At 38.8% G+C, this 23,064-nt stretch overlaps 2 protein-coding genes across 4 annotated transcripts in view; one reads left to right on the top strand and one right to left on the bottom strand.

Annotated features, from left to right (window-relative positions):
• LOC146449306 (uncharacterized) overlaps window positions 1-23,064 on the bottom strand; it is a 54,060-nt gene that overhangs the window by 5,517 nt on the left and 25,479 nt on the right. The window contains exon 1 of one of the 2 annotated variants that reach the window (XM_085101119.1): window positions 4,272-4,375. The exons of the other annotated variant lie outside the window; for it this stretch is intronic. The gene's annotated coding sequence lies outside the window, so the exon portion shown is untranslated. Of the gene's footprint in view, window positions 1-4,271; window positions 4,376-23,064 lie in introns of those variants that run through there. 2 annotated transcript variants of the gene reach the window in all.
• On the top strand, window positions 11,858-22,944 carry LOC146449307 (uncharacterized). 2 transcript variants are annotated; one of them, XM_085101117.1, is made up of 4 exons: window positions 11,858-12,738; window positions 12,982-13,034; window positions 18,254-19,768; window positions 20,666-22,944. In XM_085101117.1, exons 3-4 carry the CDS (start codon window positions 18,391-18,393, stop codon window positions 22,057-22,059), a joined length of 2,772 nt encoding a protein of 923 aa, XP_084957243.1. In that variant the 5' UTR covers window positions 11,858-12,738; window positions 12,982-13,034; window positions 18,254-18,390; the 3' UTR covers window positions 22,060-22,944. The 2 variants fall into 2 exon arrangements, with proteins under 2 accessions (XP_084957243.1, XP_084957242.1); XM_085101116.1 differs by lacking the exon at window positions 11,858-12,738 and having other exon boundaries at window positions 12,817-13,034.

The following is a 23,064-nucleotide window of genomic DNA, read 5'->3' on the forward strand; positions in this document are numbered from 1 at the left end:
CGAGATCGGCATTAAAAGAAGTGGTAAATAATGCCGCCCACAGTACTACTGATTAACAAGATTAAAAATTAATGGCAATTTCACTTTGCAAGTCATTCGTAACATCACCCATTCAGAACTGATTACGTTTTTAATTACCAGTGAAGACTACAGGCGGCTTGCTTTCCCTGCGATATTAATTTTGTATCGCAGTTGGGGTTCCCACAAGGCAGTTTATCATAACAGCGCATAAGCTCTGCGACCCCCACTTGACATGATCACAAAACGCGATCAAATTCCCGTAAAGGCCCGTTTAAAATGGTTTCAACATTTGAAACATGTTGAGAGTGAAACCAATGTTGGGTGCATGGAGGCCGTTCAAGCGGTCTCAACATCGGGCCAGCAGTCGGCCTAAACTAAGAACTGATTATGCGAGGAATTGGGAATAAATGTTGAACGAAGTGTTCAAACGGCTTCAACACCATCCAACATTTTCGAGAACAAAGGCAATGTTGGATCGAAGCGATGTTGAATGAAAGTTTAAACCAATGTAAATTTGTTTCAACACGTGAAGGTTTCAACATTTTTAACACTTTCGACAATATTGAACGACAGTCGTTTAAACGTTGTCGTGATCTGGTTAAACAACATGTCGAACAAATGTTGTAATAAATGTTGAAACCATTTAAACGGGCCTTAAAATGGCCCGCCATTAACAGAAGCGATTTCCAACGCAATAACCGACCGCCGCTAAAATCCATGGATTCATCACGACATGATTATTCCTCGCAATTTTAAAATAAATTTTGTTATCGCTCTAAAGATGTCGCTTCGAATGTAGTTTTGTAGAACAGAAATGGGAAATCGCGCACTGCAGTTTTTAACCTCAGAATCACGCCTTGTGGTATGAACGAGAGTGTAGTCCAGCGCCAGATGAAATTCTAAAGTCGAGCCTTCAAATGAAAGTCACTGAACTACAAGATAATAACAGTCTGCCTGTGAAATCCTAAAGTGTAACCATTCAAATGAACTACCTCAACCTCTATTTATCTGGTACGGGCCCTACGGTTATTAATATAATTGTGTATCGATCTGAAGTCCGATGGAAAATAGTTGTACTTTTTTTACAAAACGGCATAAACTAATCAAAACTGATAAACCTCACCTGCTGTCCTTTCCTGGGACAAGTTGCATAAAACTTAACGGTGGGCGTAAATGCTATCGTCAGACGTTAAAATACTGAATGTGACTGGGATGAAGGTCGGGCGTTAACAGTTACGCCCGACGTTAAATTTATGCAACCCACCCCTGTTTTTATCGCTTATGTGCAGGCCGTTTTCGCACGGTCTTTCATGGTTGCCACGTATACGTGTGAAACTCAATGGCTGTAAAGAATTAATTTACCAATTGTTCCCACAATGCTTGCTAAGCCTCGTTTCAAATACAGTTTTTCATCTCTCCTTGTGATTCAATCGTAACTGTTTGATGTGTTGAGACACAACTCCCTGTTGTAACATTCCGAAACGACGGCCATCGAGGCTGCAAAAGCCTTAACGAGCTCGAGTCTAAACTACGTACATGTAATGAAAAAGAAGCTTCACTCGAGTAAGAATTCGTACTGATAAGATCGTGGTTGTTGGAAAAAGTGGTAACTGGTGATATTGAAAATTTGAAATGCAAAACACCTGTAAACTCGCCGGTATTTCAACACTCCAAAGACAGATTTACTAACTGCCGGAATGATCGTGCTCATAATTTCAGGTTGAAGATATCACACTTAAAATTATTTTCGCAAATTGTAAAAGTTTTTCTGTGTTTGTTGTCTTCGGTTGTAAACTGATAGCAGCAATTTGATTCTGGCCTCTCGTGAATTCATTACAATTGTGCATGAAGGGATATTAACGTCCCTGGTTCTGCTCACTTATGCTTTTAAAATTTCTAGCCTTCTAGGTTAGGGACATGTGGTACTCTATATTTTTTCAGTTGTTATGTCTAAAATGACTTTGTTCAGAGAATGATCTTGAGTGCTAATCACGAACCGGTTACCAAGGTATCAAGGTTTTCTTCACCGAAATAAATACTTATATGTTAAACTATAACAATACTTTTTGACGGAGAATTAAAAAAAAAAAAAAAACAGAAGTTTACTTTGTGGCCGAAGGGATTTTTCGCGCGAGGTTAAAAACATATTGACGAAGACGTAGCCTCCCTGCGGGGAAAGCAGCTTTGCAACCGACAAAATCTCATAAGGACAATGTACGAACTTTGCAGTTGGGGTCGCACGACCAGGTCAAATTCAAAGCCTTGCTCTCCAGCGACTTTTAAGAAAAAATAAAAATAAATCACTCAATTCGTGTGTCAGTGTCAGTTAGTGCGGAATACTAATTGTGAACCTTCTCAGATCGAATTGGAATTTTGAAATGTTGAGTCAGTTGGAGAAGAGAAGAAAACCGGACAAACCGGTGTGCCCGGATAAACATCTTATCGGAGCAAGGACGAGAACCAACAGCAAATTTGACCCAGCTATGACGCTGTGTTAGGGAAATGAACCGCAGTGACAGTGGTGGGAGGCGAGTGCTCTCTACACTGTGCCATCCTTAAAAGTTCACTCTTAAAAGTTAGGTGCCCCAAGCATTTTGTTATGCAAATAAGACTGTTACCCCAGCTGCGAAAAGGTATATTGTATATGCTGTGGTTCAGATTTTCCTTGGTTTAAATTTTGTCTTCCCATTGTTTTTGGGTACGTGAGTTTGAAACTATGGAAGATAAAATTCAAATCAAGGATAAACGAACACCAAGATAAAGTCACTGACCGTTAAATTATTCAGTACTTATTTACAGTACAGCTCGCTAATGTAGTGGACTTTACTGAGATTGTTTATCAGATTTTATAGAGCATGGAAGTAACACCTCTTCTTACCGCTTTGCTAGCAGCTTTTAAAACGCAGCAAAAGTTTGCTTGCCCAAGACAAAAAAGAATACAGTTGTCTATCAAAGAGCGCAGTGCCAGAAAACAAATGTAAAAACTTCAAGCGATGTTCGGTTCACTTTCAAAACCAGATTCAGCCAACCTGGGTTTGTGTTTCATGGATGTATTAAATTTGATCGAATTAAATTGGCGACATCTGAAACTAAGAGAGCGTTGCGTTCCATATGTCAAAACTGGCCGGCCAGATAGGTTTCTTCGTAAACGGTATTTACCAATTTTAAGAATAAGTTTTATCTTAGTCCTTCGAATTTCTCAAAATAGCGCGTACCATTTTCGGAGTGATTAGTTTTCAAGATTTTGCAGCACTATCCCTTCAAAATGACGCATTCTATTTACAGACTGGTCGGTCAGTTCATTCGATTTACAGCCTGGTCGGTCAGATATGGCAAATGGAAAGCACTCTAAGTCGTGCCACAGCCGTGCTTATTAACCGTCGAACCAAGGCTTGACACGGTAGTAGAACGACAACATCGCGACAGGCTTAAGTTTCAAAAGAGACGAACCCACATGTATCGAAGATTAATGAACTAACTTTAGTTTACTACCTCATTCAGTTCTTGAAACAACGATAATACTTGAACACCATTTATCGGGCCGGCAGATATCATTAAAAGAGCAGATGAAGATAGGAACTATGCGACCGCCATGAACAGTAATCAGGGAATACAGTGGGCCAATTAAAAGCAATGGTTCTTGAAAAGATATACAGCTTAGCCGAGTCAGATTGAGAGATGATGCAAACGATATTTTATGAAGTTGATCGCCAAAGAGAAATAATCGTCTATGAAAGTGCCCTTTAGAGAGTTCTAACTGTTTTCTAGTTTTTTTGTTTTGTATTGTACATGTATCGAAGATTAATGAAGTATATTTACCATCTCATTTCTTGAAACAACGATAATACTTGAACACCATTTATCGGGACGGCAGATATCATTAAAACATTAAAAGAACAGCTGATCATCATGAAGAAAGGAACAAGGCGACCGCCATGCACAGTAATCAAAAAATACAGTGGGCCAATTAAAAGCAAGGGTTCTTGAAAAGATAGACAGCTTAGCCGAGTCAAATTGAGAGATGATGCAAACGATATTTTATGAAGTTGATCGCCAAAGAGAAATAATCGTCTATGAAATGAGAGGTCTAATTTTCTTCTTGTTCCTTTTTTTAATTTTTAATTTTAAAATAACGCACTCAAAACCACGACAAAGGAAACATACATACACACACACGCGGAGACGCACAGCCATGTCGGACAGTTGGTCCATTTCTAATTCATAAAAGACAATAGATACGTACAACCTACCTCACAGGCCTCTAGAAGCCAAAATTATCACCAATTATTGAATTATCCCGCGAAAAGAGCCCTCAGGTTGTGAACGAGATGATAAGCACCTTAAAGTAGTAAAAGTGCTATCCTTTGCCGAGTAACCTACCAGAAAATGTTTATATTATAAAACTGAGTCATTGTAAAAAATTAGTCAGTAAAACAAGCAAGTGGATATTGTTTTCCACCCGCTCTCATTGGCTACTCAAACTCCAGACATTATTTGCTATCATATCCACCTCCACTTAGGTAAATAATTGTTACTTATTAACTGCTAACCAAGAGGATTTTAGGCCAGTTCGAATATGTCAAACAATTTAACATGGCCTGGTTAATGTAAATTTTGAGGGGCTCGTGTTCAATTTTTTTCTTTTAATTTAATTTGCGTCATGAACTTGGAAACATTTTCTCAAATCATTAATAACTCATCAAGAGAAAACAAATGAAATCACTATAATTACCGTGAAGGAGGTTTAGAAATGGGAAATTAGTTATCATAAAATGTGGTGAGCTTTTGCTTTTAATTTCTCCAAGAATTATTAATGGTTTGAGAAGCTATATCAAGCACAAAAAGATTGTTTCTTCAGATTTCCAATTAAGTCGATGTTGGTTTAAACAACACTCGGCCGCGCCTCGTTTTTTCAATTCAATCCTACGCGCCGTTTAGAAATTGGATGGAACACTTTTCAATCCCGGCTTGTGTTTAATATATTACGTCAAGCACTCTGAAGATTCTAACAAAAAATGTTTTTATCAACCGAACGATAAAAAACAAGAAATAATAAGAAAAAGAAGCAGAAATAGCCTGAAACAAAAACGAAGGCAAAATCGTCAAGACGTCCAGTTTTCAGCTAAGAAATGGTATGAAATTCTGAACACAAAAGAAATATTAATTCACCTGTTTTTATTCAAACTTAGAAAAGCTGTAAAAGGATTTTTGTGTAAATATTTGAGGCACGTTTTAATTTTTGTATGTTTTAGCTACAAAGCCGATCAAGTAACTTAAAAAAATGACGCATTAGAAAAATTAAACCGATGAAAAGGTTAAGAAAAACAAAAGACAAATTATTGAAAAAACCAAGGGTTTTTTTCGGTCAGGAAACTGTAGTGTTTATTCACCTGTAGGCTACATAAAAAAGAAAACCGGACCGAAACCGGACAACAAAAGCTCTAACATGAAACCGATTTAAATCAACTTTCCAAAATTTCTTCTCGAGAAAAATAACAGCAAATTGCACCTCATTAAAGCGCAGCTTCTGATTGGTTTAAAGTCATTCGTGTTTCTATGGCCTGGTTATCTCAACGAAGTCCGATCTAAGACTTGTTTATAAGTAGGTAATCATATATTAAGTAGATAAATCTGTCTCTAGTTACTGCTGTATCGGCCTTCTTGACACTATTTAATTTATGGAAGAAAACATCAGTAACGGCAGTAACAGTATTGCGTAATGGCCAGATTGAAATCGGTTTAAACCGAAGTTTTGTGAAATTCCCCATTGGCCATATGAAAACAAGGGAAACACGCACGGTTAACGTTTTCAGAAGTTTTCTAGAGGTTTTGGTCTAACCAGAATTCGCGCGCGGGTTTTTTCCTGGTTTTTGGAAGTTGACGAGTTTTTCAAGGACAGGATTCCGCTTCTTAAGGACGGTGCCTACTAATACCGAAGTATTTTTGTGCGGTTTATGACTATGCGGGAAAAGCAGATCTTAGCAAGGCCTATTGGAATCCAAAAAGAAAATTGGCGGTCACTACGCATTTTTCAGAGATAATTAAGCAAAAATATCTCTAAAAAACGCTGAAATATAAAGGAATGTATGGGATTTTTTCCTAAATTGAAGCTTAATTATCTCTGAAAAATGCATGGCTACCCCCAATTTTCTTTTGAGATGCCAAGAGCATTTGGTAAGTTCTGCTTTCTCCGCATAGATTTAAACCGCGCAAAAATATCCCTGTATTAGTAGGCACCTGACCTATAGGAAACCCGAGTATTTGGAGATGCGCAGAACGTATGCGCAGTAACAATAGTAGGCACCGTCCTTAATTTGCGAACGAATATGTCACTCAAAACGGGCTTTAAAAGAAGAACGACACAAGTTAGAACCACCACGTACACAGTAGCTTTCGTTTAAGTGTTTACATTTAAGGATTTCATCCACAGACTCAGAAGTTAGAACCACCCCGTACAGCATAATAAAAAGCACCACATGAAAGTACTACTCAGTAGCTGTCATTTAAATGGTCACACTAAAGGATTTCATCCACAGACTGAAAAGTTAGAATCACCTGGTACTGCATAATAAACAGTACCACAATGGAAGACTGGAAGTGAAAGAGAAGCAAACACCGCGACATATGTTTGTTTGAAAGTTAATCTTGTGTTTAATGTTTTTAAGGATTGGTGTTAGTGTATAAAAAATAATCTTTTAATGCTACATTTAGAAATGTGGAGGTATTAACAGATGGGCTTTAAGCCACAAACAGGTGAAAGAATTTTCCACTTTTGATCATTAGTTTAGATTTATACTATTACAGTTTTTTTCAGTTTTGAAATTGGAAATCTCACAATACACTGAAGCAATGCACACGATGACCCTAAACACAATGCCGGCTGGATTATGATTGACGACTAACTATCAAACTTTCATCAACTGTTAATGAAGGCTAATTTTGGCCTTCCCTTTTAATTTTCTTGCCAATTCGGACAAAGAGCTCGTATAGATGGCACAAGGTTTCCACACTCTGTTCAAATAAGAACTGAATGCCTTACCTTTTTTATTTACTAACTATTGTTTTTTTTTCCTTGGTTGCAAAGGTATAAACACGTTTCGAGGAAGCATCACTAGACATAGTGTATCAACAAATAACTCGACCATACACGATTCACGAGACTCCGGAGAAATCTTTACTCATCGGCTAGCTTCATCCAGACACTAATCGCAACGAGTAAGGCATGGAGTTCCCGGTGTGCTGGTCTGGTCTTTGTGCTGTTTCATGATTTCATGGGTTGGGTGGGCAGGATGAGGTCGCTGATGTAAACCGCATTTGAATATATATGAATAGAAAATGCGGTATATAAATGCGTTACCGTTCATAAGAAAGTCTTGACGCAGAGAAATCGATACTGGGGGTGTTAGCCCAAACAGATCGAATATCTCTGGTTGTTTTTGCTCTTGACCGGAAAAGTATCGGCTTGGCCAAAAAGAAGACCAGACAAAACTGAAGCTTTTACTGACTATCTGCTTTGCTGCAGCTTTGATCCCCTGAAGCTGGAAGTTTACGCTCCACACTTGGAAGGCCAAGGAACTACCGTAACTGACCGTATCCATCCATCCATCCATCCATCCATCCATCCGTTCAGTCAATCAGTCAGTCAGTTAGTCAGTCAGTCAGTCAGTCAGTCAGTCAGTCAGTCAGTCAGTCAGTCAGTCAGTCAGTCAGTCAGTGAGTCAATTCATTCATTCATTCATTCATTCATTCATTCATTCATTCATTCATTCATTCATTCATTCATTCATTCATTCATTCATTCATTCATTCATTCATTCAGCCAGTCAGTCAGTCAGCCAGTCAGTCAATCAGTCATTGAGTCAGTCAGTCGGTCAGTTAGTCGGCCAGTCAATTAGTCAGTCAGTCAGTCAGCCAGTCAGTCAGTCGATCAGTCAGCCAGCCAGCCAGCCAGTCAGTTAGTCAGTCACTTCATTCATTCATTCATTCATTCGTTCGTTCGTTCGTTCGTTCGTTCAATCGTTCGTTCGCTCATCCAGTCAATCAGTCAGCAAGTCTGTTAGTCAGCCAGTCAGTTAGTGAGTCAATCAGTCAGTGGGTCAGTGAGTCAATCATTCATTCAGTCAGTCAGTCATGCATGTCAGCTCATTTGGTTTACTTGAATAACTGGTGTTTATCTCGGTACCACATGCAAAGAAATGTTCAAAATACCGTTCGTACCGCATCCGGCCATGATATTCTCATCCTCCATCCAGAGCTGCCCTCAACATTCCAGTATCACACATCTACATCCCGTGCATGGGCCATCTCCTGCCCCACCCTGATGTTTAGTCGCAGAAATTGCACTCCAGTTTCGAAACAGTCAGCAAAGAATTAGCGCTAGTTTTGAAGTTCCAAAGACAATTTACACTCCGAAATATTCAATCTTGCACTCACGCCTGTGAAGGTCGCTCTATATGGGAGAAGAAAACTACTGTAATGATTCGAGTTAGCGCCTGGGGCGCTAATTTACTTAGGATACCTCAAGGGAGGACGCTTATTTCTTTTTTGAGAAACAGCAAAATGTGCGACACAAAGCTTGAATTATAAATGAGTTTTGGAATTACTGTCCAAGCCCTTCATCTTTCTACATGGGATCAGCACTTCACTTCCAATATGGCTTGACGTACTACCTTGAGCCGTTCTAATCCTGCTTGACAAGGCTGCATTTCCTTGAAGCAGTGAATGTGTGCTATCACAGAATAGGGGCGCGTATTTGAATGGGAGTGCTTACGCAATAGGGGCGCTTATTAACAAAAACACATTCGAGGGGGACGGGCTTATCGCGAGGGCACTAAATCGAATCATTACGGTAACTTTATTTGTGACGGGAGGGGTTGAGTCAACATTTGCCGAAAGTTATCTCTGTTAGAGGTGGTCGCTTTTAACACCATATTTCCAACTTAGCTCTTACAATCTTCTCCCTTTTCCGCTGACGTCTAAATGAGTAAAGTATCAATTTGTCTCTCCGGTATGTTTTTGCAAATATCAGACCAAAGTGCCTTATAAAAGATTTACAATCGAAATGAATGTAATCGAACAGTACCGACTCTTCCTGTAGTACTATGCAGTTAGGAGTTTCTACTGAACGATCGAAAGCTTTGTGACCACATTGATTCAAATGAAAGCTACTCAGCAGTACTTTCTTGTGGTACTGTTTGCTCTGCCCGGAGTGTGGACGAAACCCTTAAGTGTCACCATTCAAATGAAAGCCATCACAAAACCTGCACTTTCTCGTGTATTTTTTAAGTTGGTTCTACCTTTGAATCTGTTGACTCCTAAAGTGTCACCATTCAAATGAGAGCTGCAGAGCAGTACTTTCTTGTGTACTTTCAAGGTGGTTCTACTTTAACTTTTGAATCTGTTGATGAAATCCAAAAGTATGACCATTCAAATGAGAGCTACAAAGTAGTACTTTATCGTGTATTTTCAAGGTGGTTCTACCTCTTGAATCTGTTGATGAAATCCTAAAGTGTGACCATTCAAATGAAAGCTACTAAGCAGTACTTTCCTGTGGTGCTGTTTATTATGCTGTACAAGGTGGTTCTACCTTTTGAATCTGTTGATGAAATCCTAAAGTGTAACCATTCAGATGAAAGCTTCTGAGCAGTACTTTCTTATACTGGTGTATAATGCTGTGCAACGTGGTTCAAAGAGTTAAGTCCGTAGAAGAAATCCTTAAGTGTGACCATTCAAATGAAAGCTACTGAGCAGTACTTTATCGTGTATTTTCAAGATGGTTTTAACTTTTGAGTCTGTTGATGAAATCCTAAAGTATGACCATTCAAATTAGAGCTACAGAGTAGTACTTTCTTGTGAACTTTCAAGGTGGTTCTACCTTAACTTTTGAACCTGTTGATGAAATCCAAAAGTGTGACCATTCAAATTATCGTGTATTTTCAAGGTGGTTCTACCTTTTGAATCTGTTGATGAAATCCTAAAGTATGACCATTCAAATGAAAGCTACTGAGCAGTACAAAGTGATTCTGTGGTTCTAATTTTCGAGTCTGGGAACGCCAAAGCCAGTGTGACCATTGAAATGGATACTATTAAGTATCACTGTGATACTGTGTTTAATGCTCTACAAGGTGATTCCAACTTATGAGTCGCTTGGATAAAATTCGTAAGTGTACTCATTGAAACGAAAGAATTTTAGTATATTCTTCGCCGTCTCTTTATTTAAACCTTGGGTATTAAACAAGTTTTAAGAGCTTAGGAATGTTAGATAATCCCCACTTAATCTCAGGAAATACGTTGAGAGCACAACTGAGAACATCTGGAATTTTCATCAAAAAACTGATTGATTCAAATATTTCAGCTGTTAGGAATAGTCTTCCTTGAATAAACGATCGAAGACTTCATTTGGAATTGTTGAGTTTCTAGCGAATTTTTACTGCAAAATTTCGCGATTTCTCTTCACAAATCGTTTCGTGTATTGTGCATTAAAGCTGTCCGCGCCTCAAATATCACAGCTCATTATCATTTTTTAAAAACCGTGATTACAACCGATTTGATTATTGTGGTTTTATGGTTTTAATGATAATCGTTGATAGGATCACATTGTTGATCGCATGACGTTTATAGCGCAGACTTCTATCACTGAAGCCATCATATCATCGCACAGTGCATTCATCAAAAACTGACGTAAATCGATCACCCTAGCCCGACAATGCACAACAGAAACGAATTACAGCTGAGGGTCCGCCAATCTGTTGCCCAATTAATGCTTCCACTTCAGTTTGAATTATTAAAACATTTGGCCTACAGCGGCCAGGAACGACAAAATCCCAAAATTTCGTTCGGAAAGATATTCCGTGCAAAACAAACCACCACTGGGAAGTACTGCTCAAGGTTTTACTTGAATGGTCACACTTCTGGATTTCATCCAAAGAATTAAACGCAATCACCTTTTACAGCAAAATAAACAGACCCACAGGAAAGTACTGTTCAGTAGCTTTCATTTGAATGATCAAACTTTAAGATTCTATCCACAAGTTTGAACGACCTTGTGCAGCATACATCAAAACCACTTTACAACTTTAAGGTTCCAGGCTTTCGCAAACTGAAACACTTTGACGAGTACCTCCATAAGTTCAAAACTAAAAAACGGAGTAAAGAAAAAGCAAGCTGGTTTTCCGGTGTCTGAGTAAACGTCTGAGACAGGCCACTGGAAGTATATTTTTACTTATTTATCAGTAATGGAAAAGGCCTTCAGACCGGAGAAAGATTACACCGCAATAGGAAATTAAAATTTGATCAATTATCTTGAAGAATTTTATTGTGTTAGAGATAAAAACTTTATCATAAATAATATCAAATCAGTCGAACAAAATTGAACGAAATTTCAATGGAACACAATCGTTGGAATCGACGAATTCAGGCAAAACTCGGTCGTGGAACATTTTTGAGTTCGATTATTCAGTAAACCGAACATAATCGAACTAAATTGATCGATATTTATCGATCACTGTTAGGAAATCGATTAAAAGCGGCCAGTACTCGATATTGTCTAAGGATGATTGATATACATTTCGCGGCGCCAAACCATCTTTGATCTGTATTAACAGAACGTGAAATTAGTAATTACTCATACTTTAATAACGCAGGACGCCAATTTCAAACGGCAATTTCCGGCTGGCTTCTCTTTACTAATAACAAACTCTATTAAAATTGACACTTATTTCCGCCGGATTCATTAATATCGTGAAATTAAGTACCTATAAAAATTAATTGATGTATTTAAGCCTAATTTTAAAGCTGTATCGCAACAAAACTATATTTTAGCTAAACAGAACTTAACATGTGCGTTAAGTCATGTCGAGTTTGTTCGATTGCGCTCAACAGTTAGCTGCAATTGAACTGAATCGAACGCCTTTACTCAATTAAGTTTGATTGTGTTCGATTACCGACTGTCCGATTTGATAACCCGGGAATGATTGAGTCAATCGTTCGCGGTTCACTGCATGCAAATACAGACTCAAACTTTCGAGTCTGTAAATGAAATCTTCCAATATGGTCACCTAAAATGAAATATGTTGAGTAGAACATCGCTGTGTTATCGACTAATTTTTGGCAAAAAATTAGTAACTCTGGCAGGTGTTCTGTGCAGTTTTGAATTTGAAAAATCGTATCAAAAGAGTGAAGAACAAATACCACATAAAAAAAAACCTTTCAGAGTGTACGTCATACGCAAACAATTCAGTATGGCCCAAGAACCTCCAAGAAACTTTCTATTAGTCAACCAGCACAAAAGTATCTGTGTTGAACATGTCAAAAGCAAATCTGTTTTAATACCTCTTGTAGTCTCTTGTGACGGATTATCCTCGGAAAGAGGCAGACCGTGAATTGATTTGATTTTCTAAGCAATTATTTAGGCGCAATCATGAACACATATTAGTCTCGCAAATAGCTGCTTGGAATGTTAACGAACTCTGAAATAGGCAAAGAATTTCGGAACAGTTATCCGGTGCAAAAGTGGATGCATTTATAAAATTTCGCAATCTTGGAGAGGATAATAACAAATGCAGCATTAGTGTTCAGACTTTGAAGTAGAACTTAGAATGAGAGCTTCAGTTCTCGCTAGCTTCTGCGGTGTAAAGTTTCCAGTCATTCAAGTGGATTAAAAAGTATCAGTCCTTGGACACGCAAACTGTACAGTTCGACACGAAAGACGTCGTGAAGGTAAGTTTATGTTCCAGAATCATTAGTAAACAATTTGGTTTGAATTATACTACGCAAATTTGCGCTTTGCTGTCGCGCCGTGTCAGTGCATGCCACAGCCAAAAGGCATCTCCGCCGCGCAACCGCGCCAAAACAAACTTTCCGCTTGGGAAATTGAGTCAATGTTATGGCGGCCGAAGCGCGACCTTTTGACTCACTGATGTGTTTAAAAGAGTAAATTAGATTTGAAATCTTTGCTTTTAGATCATTATGCTGATGCGCCTGGCGTTGGAGGTTGAAGGGCCGTGTTACAAGAGGTAAATTCTGACTTTTTTATGTTAATACACCAAATACATAGCAACATAGAGACTGAATAGTTAGTACACAATCACAAACTTCCTCCGACATTTAGATTCACTACTGTCTTTTGCAAGACGGTTTTTGTCTTGAATATCGTCTGGCATGCGACGAACTGTTGTACTCACAAGTTTCATAAGCCTTCAAGTTTCTTTCCTGGAAACAACTGATGGAAAAAGCAAACAACAACTGAGGAAAGAAGGGTTTTGTTTGAATGATCGCCATTAAGGACTTCAATCACAAACTGGAATCGACCTGAGTAATAGTTAGAAACAGCTCACACAACATAATAAACAGAAGATCAGAAAATGTGCTGTACAGTAGCGTTTATTTAACTTGTCACACTTTAAGACTTTACACAAATTAACCTCAGAGTAAAAATTTAAGTTACCCGTTGTACAGTACTGAAAATAACTGAACAGTACAACAAGAATGTACAGCTCCATAGCTCACAGGCTAAAGCATTATTGTGTAGACTTAAAGCTAGTTAAAACCACCTCAGCACAGTATCACAGCACCACACTATGAAGTAAGTTCTGCTCAGTTGTTTTCATCTGAAGGTTCACACTTTAGGATTTCATCCACAGAGTCAAAATTTAGAACCACCTTGTACAGCATTACAAACAGTACCACAGGAAAGTACTGCTCAGTAGGACCAGTAGCTTTCATTAGAATGGTCACACTTTAGGATTTCATCCACAGAGTCAAAATTTAGAGCCACCTTGTACAGCATTACAAACAGCATCACCGGAAAGTACTGCTCAGTAGCTTTCATTAGAATGGTTACACTTTAGGATTTTATCCACAGAGTCAAAATTTAGAATCACCTTGTACAGCATAATAAACAGCACCACAGGAAAGTACTGCTCAGCCGGTAACTTTCATTAGAATGGTCATACTTTAGGATTTCATCCACAGAGTCAAAATTAAGAGACATCTTGCAGCATTATAAACAGTACCGCAGGAAAGTACTACTCAGGAGCTTTCATTTGAACGGTCACACTTTAGGATTTCATGCACAGACTCAAGCATTTGAATAACCTTGTACGGCATAATAACCGGCACTACAGGAAAGTTCTCGAGTAAGAATCGTTTTGTAAAGCATACCAATACAGACCACAGGAAAGTTCTCGGCTCAATAGCTTTCATTGTGAATGATCACACTTTACGATTTGATCTCCAAGCAGCACCAGGAGAACGAAATGTTCAATGGCTTTAAGATTTGAATGTTCACACTTTAGGAATTTAAGGAGAGTCGAAAGTTAACAACCTAGACTCAAGAAGGGAGGGAAAAGGAGGCATTGAAGGATGGAATTTTTTTAAGCTTTTGTTTAACTCCATCTTTGAACTATTCTTCGGTGTTAACAAAAACTCTCGGCTGCAAATCAACAGTTGTCGGCAACTTGAACAATCGTGTGACTGCACTGTACAAATATTATCACACAAAACTACCAATTTTTAATTCCACAATGTTTTGTTTTGATCTCGTGAGGTAAAATATCTGGGGTTATCAAGAAAAATACACAAATACTCTATCCGTTACTCGAACAGAAACCTCATTCCCTCGGTTGTGCAGTAAGGCGCCTCTTTAACGCGTCGTTTTGACTCTCTTGAACACGATGATGTGGCTGTTCTATATGAACAATGTTCCATGCAAATTCAACACAATTTCTTAAATTCTTCCGGCTTTAACTTTAGTAGTTACATCCGACGAAGGTTTCATCAGCTTTCTTGGATGTCTTACACAGAAAAATGTCACTGATTACTCCTCGGGAAAGCGGCTTTTCTCGACTGAAAAGACGATTATAATTTGCTGCAAAGCAAGAAGATGGCACGCGTCCTTCACTTTGTTTGGGCTCATCATTTTTTTTAATTATAATTATCCGCATCGAGATTTTTTTATTTGAATGAAAACATCCTGTTATTGTCTTTAGACATGGCCAGTTCCAAAGTCGAGTTCGTTCATTATCTAGTTCATACCATTGTCGGATGAATTCAATCTACTGAGTGTTCTTAGAAAAATACATTTTTATTAGAAAAATTGGAACAATATATATCCCTGACCGTTAAATCAGCCCTACTTTTTTTTTTTTTTTTTGGCTACAATTTGTTGCTGATTTGATCCTTCACTACAGGATCCGGCACTTTTATTTTGTCGTGGTGGTCCTTCCAAACACAGGAACTAGTTCCTACCAATGACCGCTCCTGCAAGCTTTTTGCCATTACATATTATACGTAAGAAATGGCTCAAGTTCAGGTGAAAGCGGTTCTGGCTGGCACAAGCTCGGTTTGTTCGTTATATCAAGGTTCGTACAAATGGCTGACCTCACGCTGGTCTCACGAGGTTTGCTTGCTTGCTTATATCTCGCTACTTCGCCGTACGTTACATGTCTGAAACAAACTTCAATAGTAAAAGTTTTTCAAACTTCTGGTTCAGTGTAATTACAGTGACAGCCAACGGTCCATCATTCATCTGGTCGAATGTGCTAAATCGTCTCAGAAATTCGGATTTAGTTGCATGGAAAATCTAAAAGATTTTTTGGCAAAATTTAAGCTCAAAATTTCGCAACATTGGAAAAGTAATTCCTTTTGTTTTCGACAAGGCAAAAGACGTTAAAAATGGGAAATAAGGTCAGATAGTACTTTCGAAAAGCCAAGAACAGCTCTTAAATTCGAGGAATAAGATTTCGTTTCCTAAAACGTTCTGCAACTTAAATTTTTGGCTAAACGGCATCCAAACAGATCATGCTGTATTAGCATTCACAGATATGTCTCTTGAAAAGGCTACAGAACGATGTGGGAACACAGAAGATAACATTTCAAGTGTTTTGCTTAAATGTCATCGTTGGATGCTCCTGTAATTAGTTTGCTCGGTTGGAAAAGAATTTTGTATTTTTTTGTATTTATTTTTTACTCCATATGATCTTATTACATAAGGTTAGAGTACGTAAGAAAGCAGTGGAGAAGGGCATAATATAGTTAACTAATTGTATGCCCTTTAAAATTACCATACAATATTTGTTAAGATAGAAAACAAAAAGGAAAACTAATTATAAATAGAGGAGAAGAAAGACAGAAAACGTTTTACAAGGTCGTGTGGCAGTGATTAATACTGAGCAAAATAATACTGGAAGAGAGCTCGTTTAAAAAGTTGTTTTGTTGGTTTTTGACGAATAGATATAGGAATATCATTCCAGTAATAGCATCCAATAATTGTTGGGCAAAATTTCCTAATATTTATTCTGAAAGGACTGAGGATTCAGATGTTGTAGGGAAGCAATTCGAGTGGCGTAATTATGTTTCTCAGGTACTAGGGTTGGAAAGTAAAGCATTTTAAAAAAGAGTCCGGTTAAATAGTTTTATTACACATTATCATACGAAGTATGGTTAATGTTTAGGTTCAGATAAGCTCTCTCCCAATTTGACGACACCGTGTATCGTATGTTGTTTTCACAAGCAATCGTCCAAAAAAACCTATCATTCTACTGTCTGGGTATTCAACTTGTTTTTAACCTTTTCACTTAGGAGTTAATCTTGTGTCTTTCATTTCATTCTGGCTTTTAATGTTTGGAATTTTTAAATAATTTAAGCACATTTTGTTTCAGTACAAAAGACAGGCGATTATCCCCATTTGTGTAAAAAAAAATCCAATCGAAAATACGCGAACTGTGATTTAGTCGCAAAAATCTATTTTCTGTAAAATGTCTAAATAGACGAAGCGTAACCGACAATTTCAAGAGTCTCTTTTCTCACTTGAGTTTCGTGCCCAAAGCACTTATCTTTTGTCTGGTGAATTTGAAAGGAATCAGAATTCCGGAATATTTTATTCCACGTGGTTTGGATTACTAATGGAGTTAGTAGTTATCTTTAGACAGCAAAGCTAGACGGCGAGAAATCGTCCGTGTTAGCTTAGATCCTACCCGCGCGAGTGAAGACTTTTTCTCGTGTTGTTGAAAATTAGGACGATAAATAGCGTTCTCGCTTAATCACGTGAGGAGGCGAAGCTAAGCGGACCGTTTAACTTGATGAAACTCTCATACTGTTTCTATTTCCTTAGCCCCCCCCCCCCCCCCTCCCCCTACCCCCTTCGATTATCAAGGAAAGGACTGCATGCAAACATTATTACTTATCGTAAAAACGCAGAAGCACAATTCATGGAAGTTACGCGTTTCCACTGGCTAGCAGCAAAACAAATATAACTCCATTTCGTTTGTTTACGGTTATATGTTGATGAATACGACTGAAATATTTTGAGCGGTTGTCTTAATGGCTTTTAGGTAACTATGAAATAATTACACACTAAATATAGCAAGTTCATTTCAATATGAATAGAATTCAGGCTGGGTTATGAAAGTACTCTTCACTGAGTGACATCAAACCAAATGCATTAGTACAGCACTTCAATTTATGGTTCAATTACACCTGCCACTTGCCACATCTTAAAATGCATTTGAACATTTAACTCAAACTTCCGAGCAATAACTTCCTGTGATGGGTGGTGCCGTGCAAAGTGATTTTAACTCTCGGATTCTGTGGATAAAATCTTAACGGTTGACAATTTCAGTGAGCAGTACTTTCCTGTGGTGCTCTTTACTATGCTGTACAAGGTGATTCTAACTTTTGAGTCCGTAGATTAAATTCTAAAGTGTGACCATTCAGATGAAAGGTACTGAGCAGTACTTTCCTGTGGTGCTGTTTATTATGCTGTACAAGGTGATTCTAGCTTTTGAGTCTGTGGATGAAATTCTAAATTGTGACCATTCAGATGAAAGCTACTGAGCAGTACTTTCCTGTGGTGCTGTTTACTATGTTGTACAAGGTGATTCTAGCTTTTGAGTCTGTGGATGAAATTCTAAAGTGTGACCATTCAGATGAAAGCTACTGAGTAGTACTTTCCTGTGGTGCAGATTATTTTGCTGAACAAGGTGGTTCTTACTTTTGAGTCTGGCGATCAGAAATCTTAAAGTGTGACCATTCAGATGAAAGCTATTGAGCAATACTTTGCTGTGATAAAAGCAGTTGATAAACACATTCAGTATGCATTTCATCAAATGAGAAGTAATTTCCATGAGGTGTTTCTTTTTCAATCATTTACACAGAACGACAATAAGTAATCTATTCTAACTTTAAATGGCAGAAAAAGATTAATGTGTCGATCTTTTTGTATTGTTTGTTCCAGGCTTCGGAGGCAGGACACATTGCTCAAGGATTATATCAAACGATCACCCGAATGACAGACAGCGAGAATAAGTCTCTCTAATGTGTATGTAGTACCGAGACATCTTCTGCACGCTTTTTATTCTGACATGAACGAGAATGGTGTTTCCTCAAAATTTTCTCAAGTGGTTGTTTCTGGCAGCGAGAAGAAGACTTCGAACAACAAGGATTATTATCTCTACCTTGACTGTTGTGGCTCTATGGCAGTTGTACTTGGTAAACAATGGCTACGATTTTCCGGAAGATCGTATCTACTTTACTCGCGACCATCGCAAAACACTTGAACTAGCGGATGGAAAATTAGCCACAGATTTCCAACTCAGCTTCCGAGATGGAATATTTGCATTTGATGCTGAGGATCACCAAGAAGAGAACGACTTTATGAGTCAACGAGGAGCTGAGAAAGATTGGAATGATCGAAACGTCAGAAACGAACTTTCAAGAATGCATCCAGATTTTAAAACAAAGAATGTTGCTGTAAACATTGAAGGGGAGAGTTTATCAGATTTGTTGTCGTCGAGAAATGTAACTACTGAAGAACTTAGACACCGTTTCTGCGAGGATTTTTCCCTGACTCCAACTAACAAGCATTCTTATGGAACTTGTGAGCCGCATAAGCCAACGGGCGACGCTTGCAAGCTTGCGAAGGCGTTTTATTATTATGATCCGTCTTTATCGGAATGCAAGCGAAACAAGGAAAGCAGTGAAATCTGTTCTTTTGAAGCTGAAACTGTTCGCAAGAAAACCGTGCTTAAAGCTAAGTGCGACGAACGAGTTTGTAAAAAGCTTCTAACTGACGATGGTAGAAAATCCAAGATAAATTCATTAACTTTTGCTGTGTACACCATAGATCCGGAAGATGGGTTGTTGAAGTCCTTACGAAACTTTACTAGAGTTTCTGAACTAGAAACGCAGCTGCCGCGAATTGCACTTCTCACCGCGAGACACAAGTTCAACTTTGTATTCGTTAAATGCTTTGACGTTGGCCAACAGACACTGGCTTCACAGCTTATCTCCCTCCCACCAGCAATGTCAACAACTCAAGAGGCACCCAAAATACGGGCTAGAAATGCCATCAACGTAAACATTATCCTATTAGATTCCGTCTCTAGGGCGCATTTTTATCGATCTCTGCCCAAAACTGTCGAGACGTTCCGGAAACTGGCTGAGAAATCGAATAACGCGGGCTCTGCGAGGGTGTTTGACTTCGAGTTGTTCCAAGCTGTTCACGGTCATACAACGCAAAATGAGCATGCTCTCTTCACTGGTCAGCTGCTGCCTCCTTTAGACCCAGAGGAGGAACCTCCTGCAGTGAAGGCGGAAGTGCTTTTTGGACACTTCAAGAATGCTGGGTACCAGACCATGTGGCAAGAGGATTTGTGTTGGACGGCGGGCTGGGGACTAGTGGCTGATTTGGATGCGGAAGACTGGGAGGAGTTGCAGTACAGGCTTGAGGAAAACTTTGTGGACAACACAGGTGGCTATGCAAAAATTAAAACACTTATACTTTGACTAATGATTTTGGTCGTTTACACTGATCAAAATAGTCAGAGTTAAACGACTAACCTCAACAACTCAATTTTTAGTTTTTAGTTTTTAAACAGCAGTGTAAGGCCTCAATTGAACAGTTTTTATATATTTTTAACCATGCTGCTGAAGGACAACATGAACAGACTAACCTCAATGGTTAAAACACCTATTATTTAAGGTTATTTTAACTATTTTCATTTGTTGAGGTTAAAATGACCATTGTTATTGGTCGATACCATTTAAAATAGTCACTTTAACTAGTCAGTTTTTACAGTGTACGCAAAAATTAAAACTTTTCCATAGACATAGACAGCATCACAGGAAATAAACTGTCAATATTTTCGTTTCGATAGTCACACTTTAACTTTCATCCACAGAACTGAAAGTTCAACAACTTGGTACCGCGCAGAACACAAAAAAGTACTTCTCAATAGCATTCATTTGATCCATTAAAGACTCAGCCCCAAAAGTTAAAACCACCTTATACAGTCTAATTAACAGTACTGTACCACTGAAATGTTTTTCTGATAGCATTCCTTATGAGGTGATAATGAGCAGTTTTATAGTGGAAACCCGCCTTATCCTAGGAATCCTTATTAATCCAACCGAGGCAGTGGTCAAGCTCCAATAACCTGAGCCCCCGGAGCCCCAGTATCGTCCTGTACCTTCTCTTCACTCTTCTGTATATACTTCTTTTGGTACCAGTTGGGAGAACTTGTGTCAACATCAAGACATTTTTTCCTTGGTGATCATCTTCTAAGTTCTCATGATCTGTATGTTTGATCTAGCAGTAATACTGTTAGGAGAAACTGGATACTTATCACTTTTCCTTTTGCGTTTTAAGGTTTGACGCATTCAAGTTGTGAAGTACTAACGTCATTTGGCATCAATTCCCCATTCAATGGACCAGACGATGATCAAATCTGCTACAACGGCAAACTACAGCATAGCTACTTTCTGCAGTACACAGCAGACATGTTGAAGATGATCAGCACATCCTTAAAGTCTCGCCCTTTATTCTCGTACACCACCCTCAATGTCGGACACGATGACGTGGGCCGCAGGATTCAGTCCCTTGACTCTGATCTCGCGCGCTACGTCGCTACTATGGCAACCGATCAAAACACGCTGACCATCATTCTAGCAGACCATGGTAATACCTATACTGAATACACTTCTGCCATCTTTGAAGGCCGCTTTGAAATGTTTCACCCAAGCCTGTTCATGATTGTACCGAACAAGGTCGCTGAACTATTGGGATTGGACGCCATGGCCGCGTTGGAATTGAACCAGCGGAGACTGGTGACGATGATCGACTTGCACCATTCCCTGTTGCCACTTGCGGGGCCGATATCGAAATTTGTCAAACCTGTAGGGCTATTCACTCCCATATCACTCAATCGAACATGCAACGACGTCGAACTGAGGACACCTAATTTGTGCGTATGTGAAGGCTGGGACAGCCCCACTACAAACGACTCCTCGAAAATCGCAATTGTGGAGTTTGCAGTTGGCGAACTTAATAACATGATACTAACACAGTTTACGAAAGCTGCAAACAGCAGAGTAAAGATACGTCCTGTTTTTAGTGCCTGCCAAAGATTGCACCCACTTCGGTTTGAAAACGTTCGTGAACGTAACTCCAAGTTGGACGGCGCGCTCATAACAAGTTTTGATATTTATTTCCAAGCTGGAAACGTCGTAAAACACGAAGAAGACATATTTCATGTAGAAGTGAAATCTATAGATATGACCAATCAGAATTCACTGGAAATGGAACTGGTTCATTTCGATAGGTTAACACTGTATGGAAAATATGAAGTATGCGCCGATCAAGGTGTACAACTCAAACTTTGCATTTGTTCAAAAAATCAGGACCAGACGAGTTCCACAACCCAACTTGGAAAGGCGCCCTGGGTTCATTACACTACGTTTCTCTTGAACCGCCCAAAAGCCCGGAATATTGGTGACAGCAAATGTTTGTTTTTGATAAAGCGAAATCATAGTGAAGGACAGAGCATTGCGTTCGAAGTCGTCAACACTTGTCCTGACGAAAATTTTACGTTAGAAATATCAGCTGAGTTTAACAACCTAAGGCTTTCCAGAAAACTTCCGTTTGGAATGAGCGTTCAAGCGGGGAGTATTAAATTCGCATTTTCCGCTCGGATAGATACTGATTACTGGAGCACAAGCTTAGAAGTTAGTGTGAATGTTAAGAACAAAGCAACGCATACTTAAAAACAGTCGTATTCAAGCGAAAACCAAAGTTTTCACTTTGGCCAATCACAGAAAACGTAAACGAAACAATGAACCAATCAGAACTCGAAGCAAGTATGTAACAAGCACAGAGCGCGGGAAAACGCATGGAAGGAAGTCACGATGGGCTTTGCTTTAACTTCTAATTGGTTGAGAAAGTGGCGCGCGGTTTATTTTTAACCAATGACAAACAAGTACATGTTACAAGCACAAAGCTCGGGAATACGCGTGGAAGCGAGTCGCGATGGGCTTTGCTTTAACTTCTAATTGGATGAGAAAGTGGCGCGTGGTTTATTTTTAACCAATGACAAACAAGTACATGTAACAAGCGCAAAGCGCGGGAAAAACGCGTGGAAGCAAGTCACGATCGGTTTTGCTTTAACTTCTAATTGGTTGAGAGAGTGACGCGGGGTTTATTTTTAACCAATGACAAACAAGTACATGTAACAAGCGCAAAGCGCGGGAAAAACGCGTGGAAGCAAGTCACGATCGGTTTTGCTTTAACTTCTGATTGGATGAGAAAGTGGCGCGTGGTTTTTCTTAACCAACGACAAACAAACAAAGGAAGAAGACGCAAAGCAAACGTGAATTACTTTCGAAACTCAGTTGAAAGCAGTCCAAGGAGCAAAATACAGTTCGACTGTAATTAACAAAGTTACTTTTACAACAGCATTACAATCGTCAGAAGAATGCGATGTTCATTCCCAAAATTATTTGAATCACCATGTACAAAGATAGTATTTTACAACCAAATTGTATTATTTAAAGAGAAGAACGGCTGCGTTTAAAGAAGTATTGATAAGTTATTTTTACATGTTTTTTTTATGAATTCGACAACTTTGTCATTAAAATAATTTTTAACATCAAGTTGTTTTAGGTAACCTGGAACCTACGACACAGTAAGAAACATGAGAACACGGAAGGACTTTGAAGAAATGTGATTAAATTAGGGCATGAGGGGCCAGTTTGTGCGTCACAAGCAATGTT

This window comes from Pavona decussata, unplaced genomic scaffold (assembly GCF_977016875.1).
Source record: "Pavona decussata unplaced genomic scaffold, jaPavDecu1.1 SCAFFOLD_602, whole genome shotgun sequence".
In the NCBI taxonomy this organism is placed as follows: domain Eukaryota; kingdom Metazoa; phylum Cnidaria; class Anthozoa; order Scleractinia; family Agariciidae; genus Pavona; species Pavona decussata.

What these genes read in the sequence shown, in the direction of transcription:
- LOC146449307 (XM_085101117.1), top strand. Translation starts at nt 18,391, where the DNA reads ATGGTGTTTCCTCAAAATTTTCTCAAGTGGTTGTTTCTGGCAGCGAGA. An exon ending in AAACTTTGTGGACAACACAG is followed by an intron (nt 19,769 to 20,665) that starts GTGGCTATGCAA and finishes TTGCGTTTTAAG; the next exon opens with GTTTGACGCATTCAAGTTGT.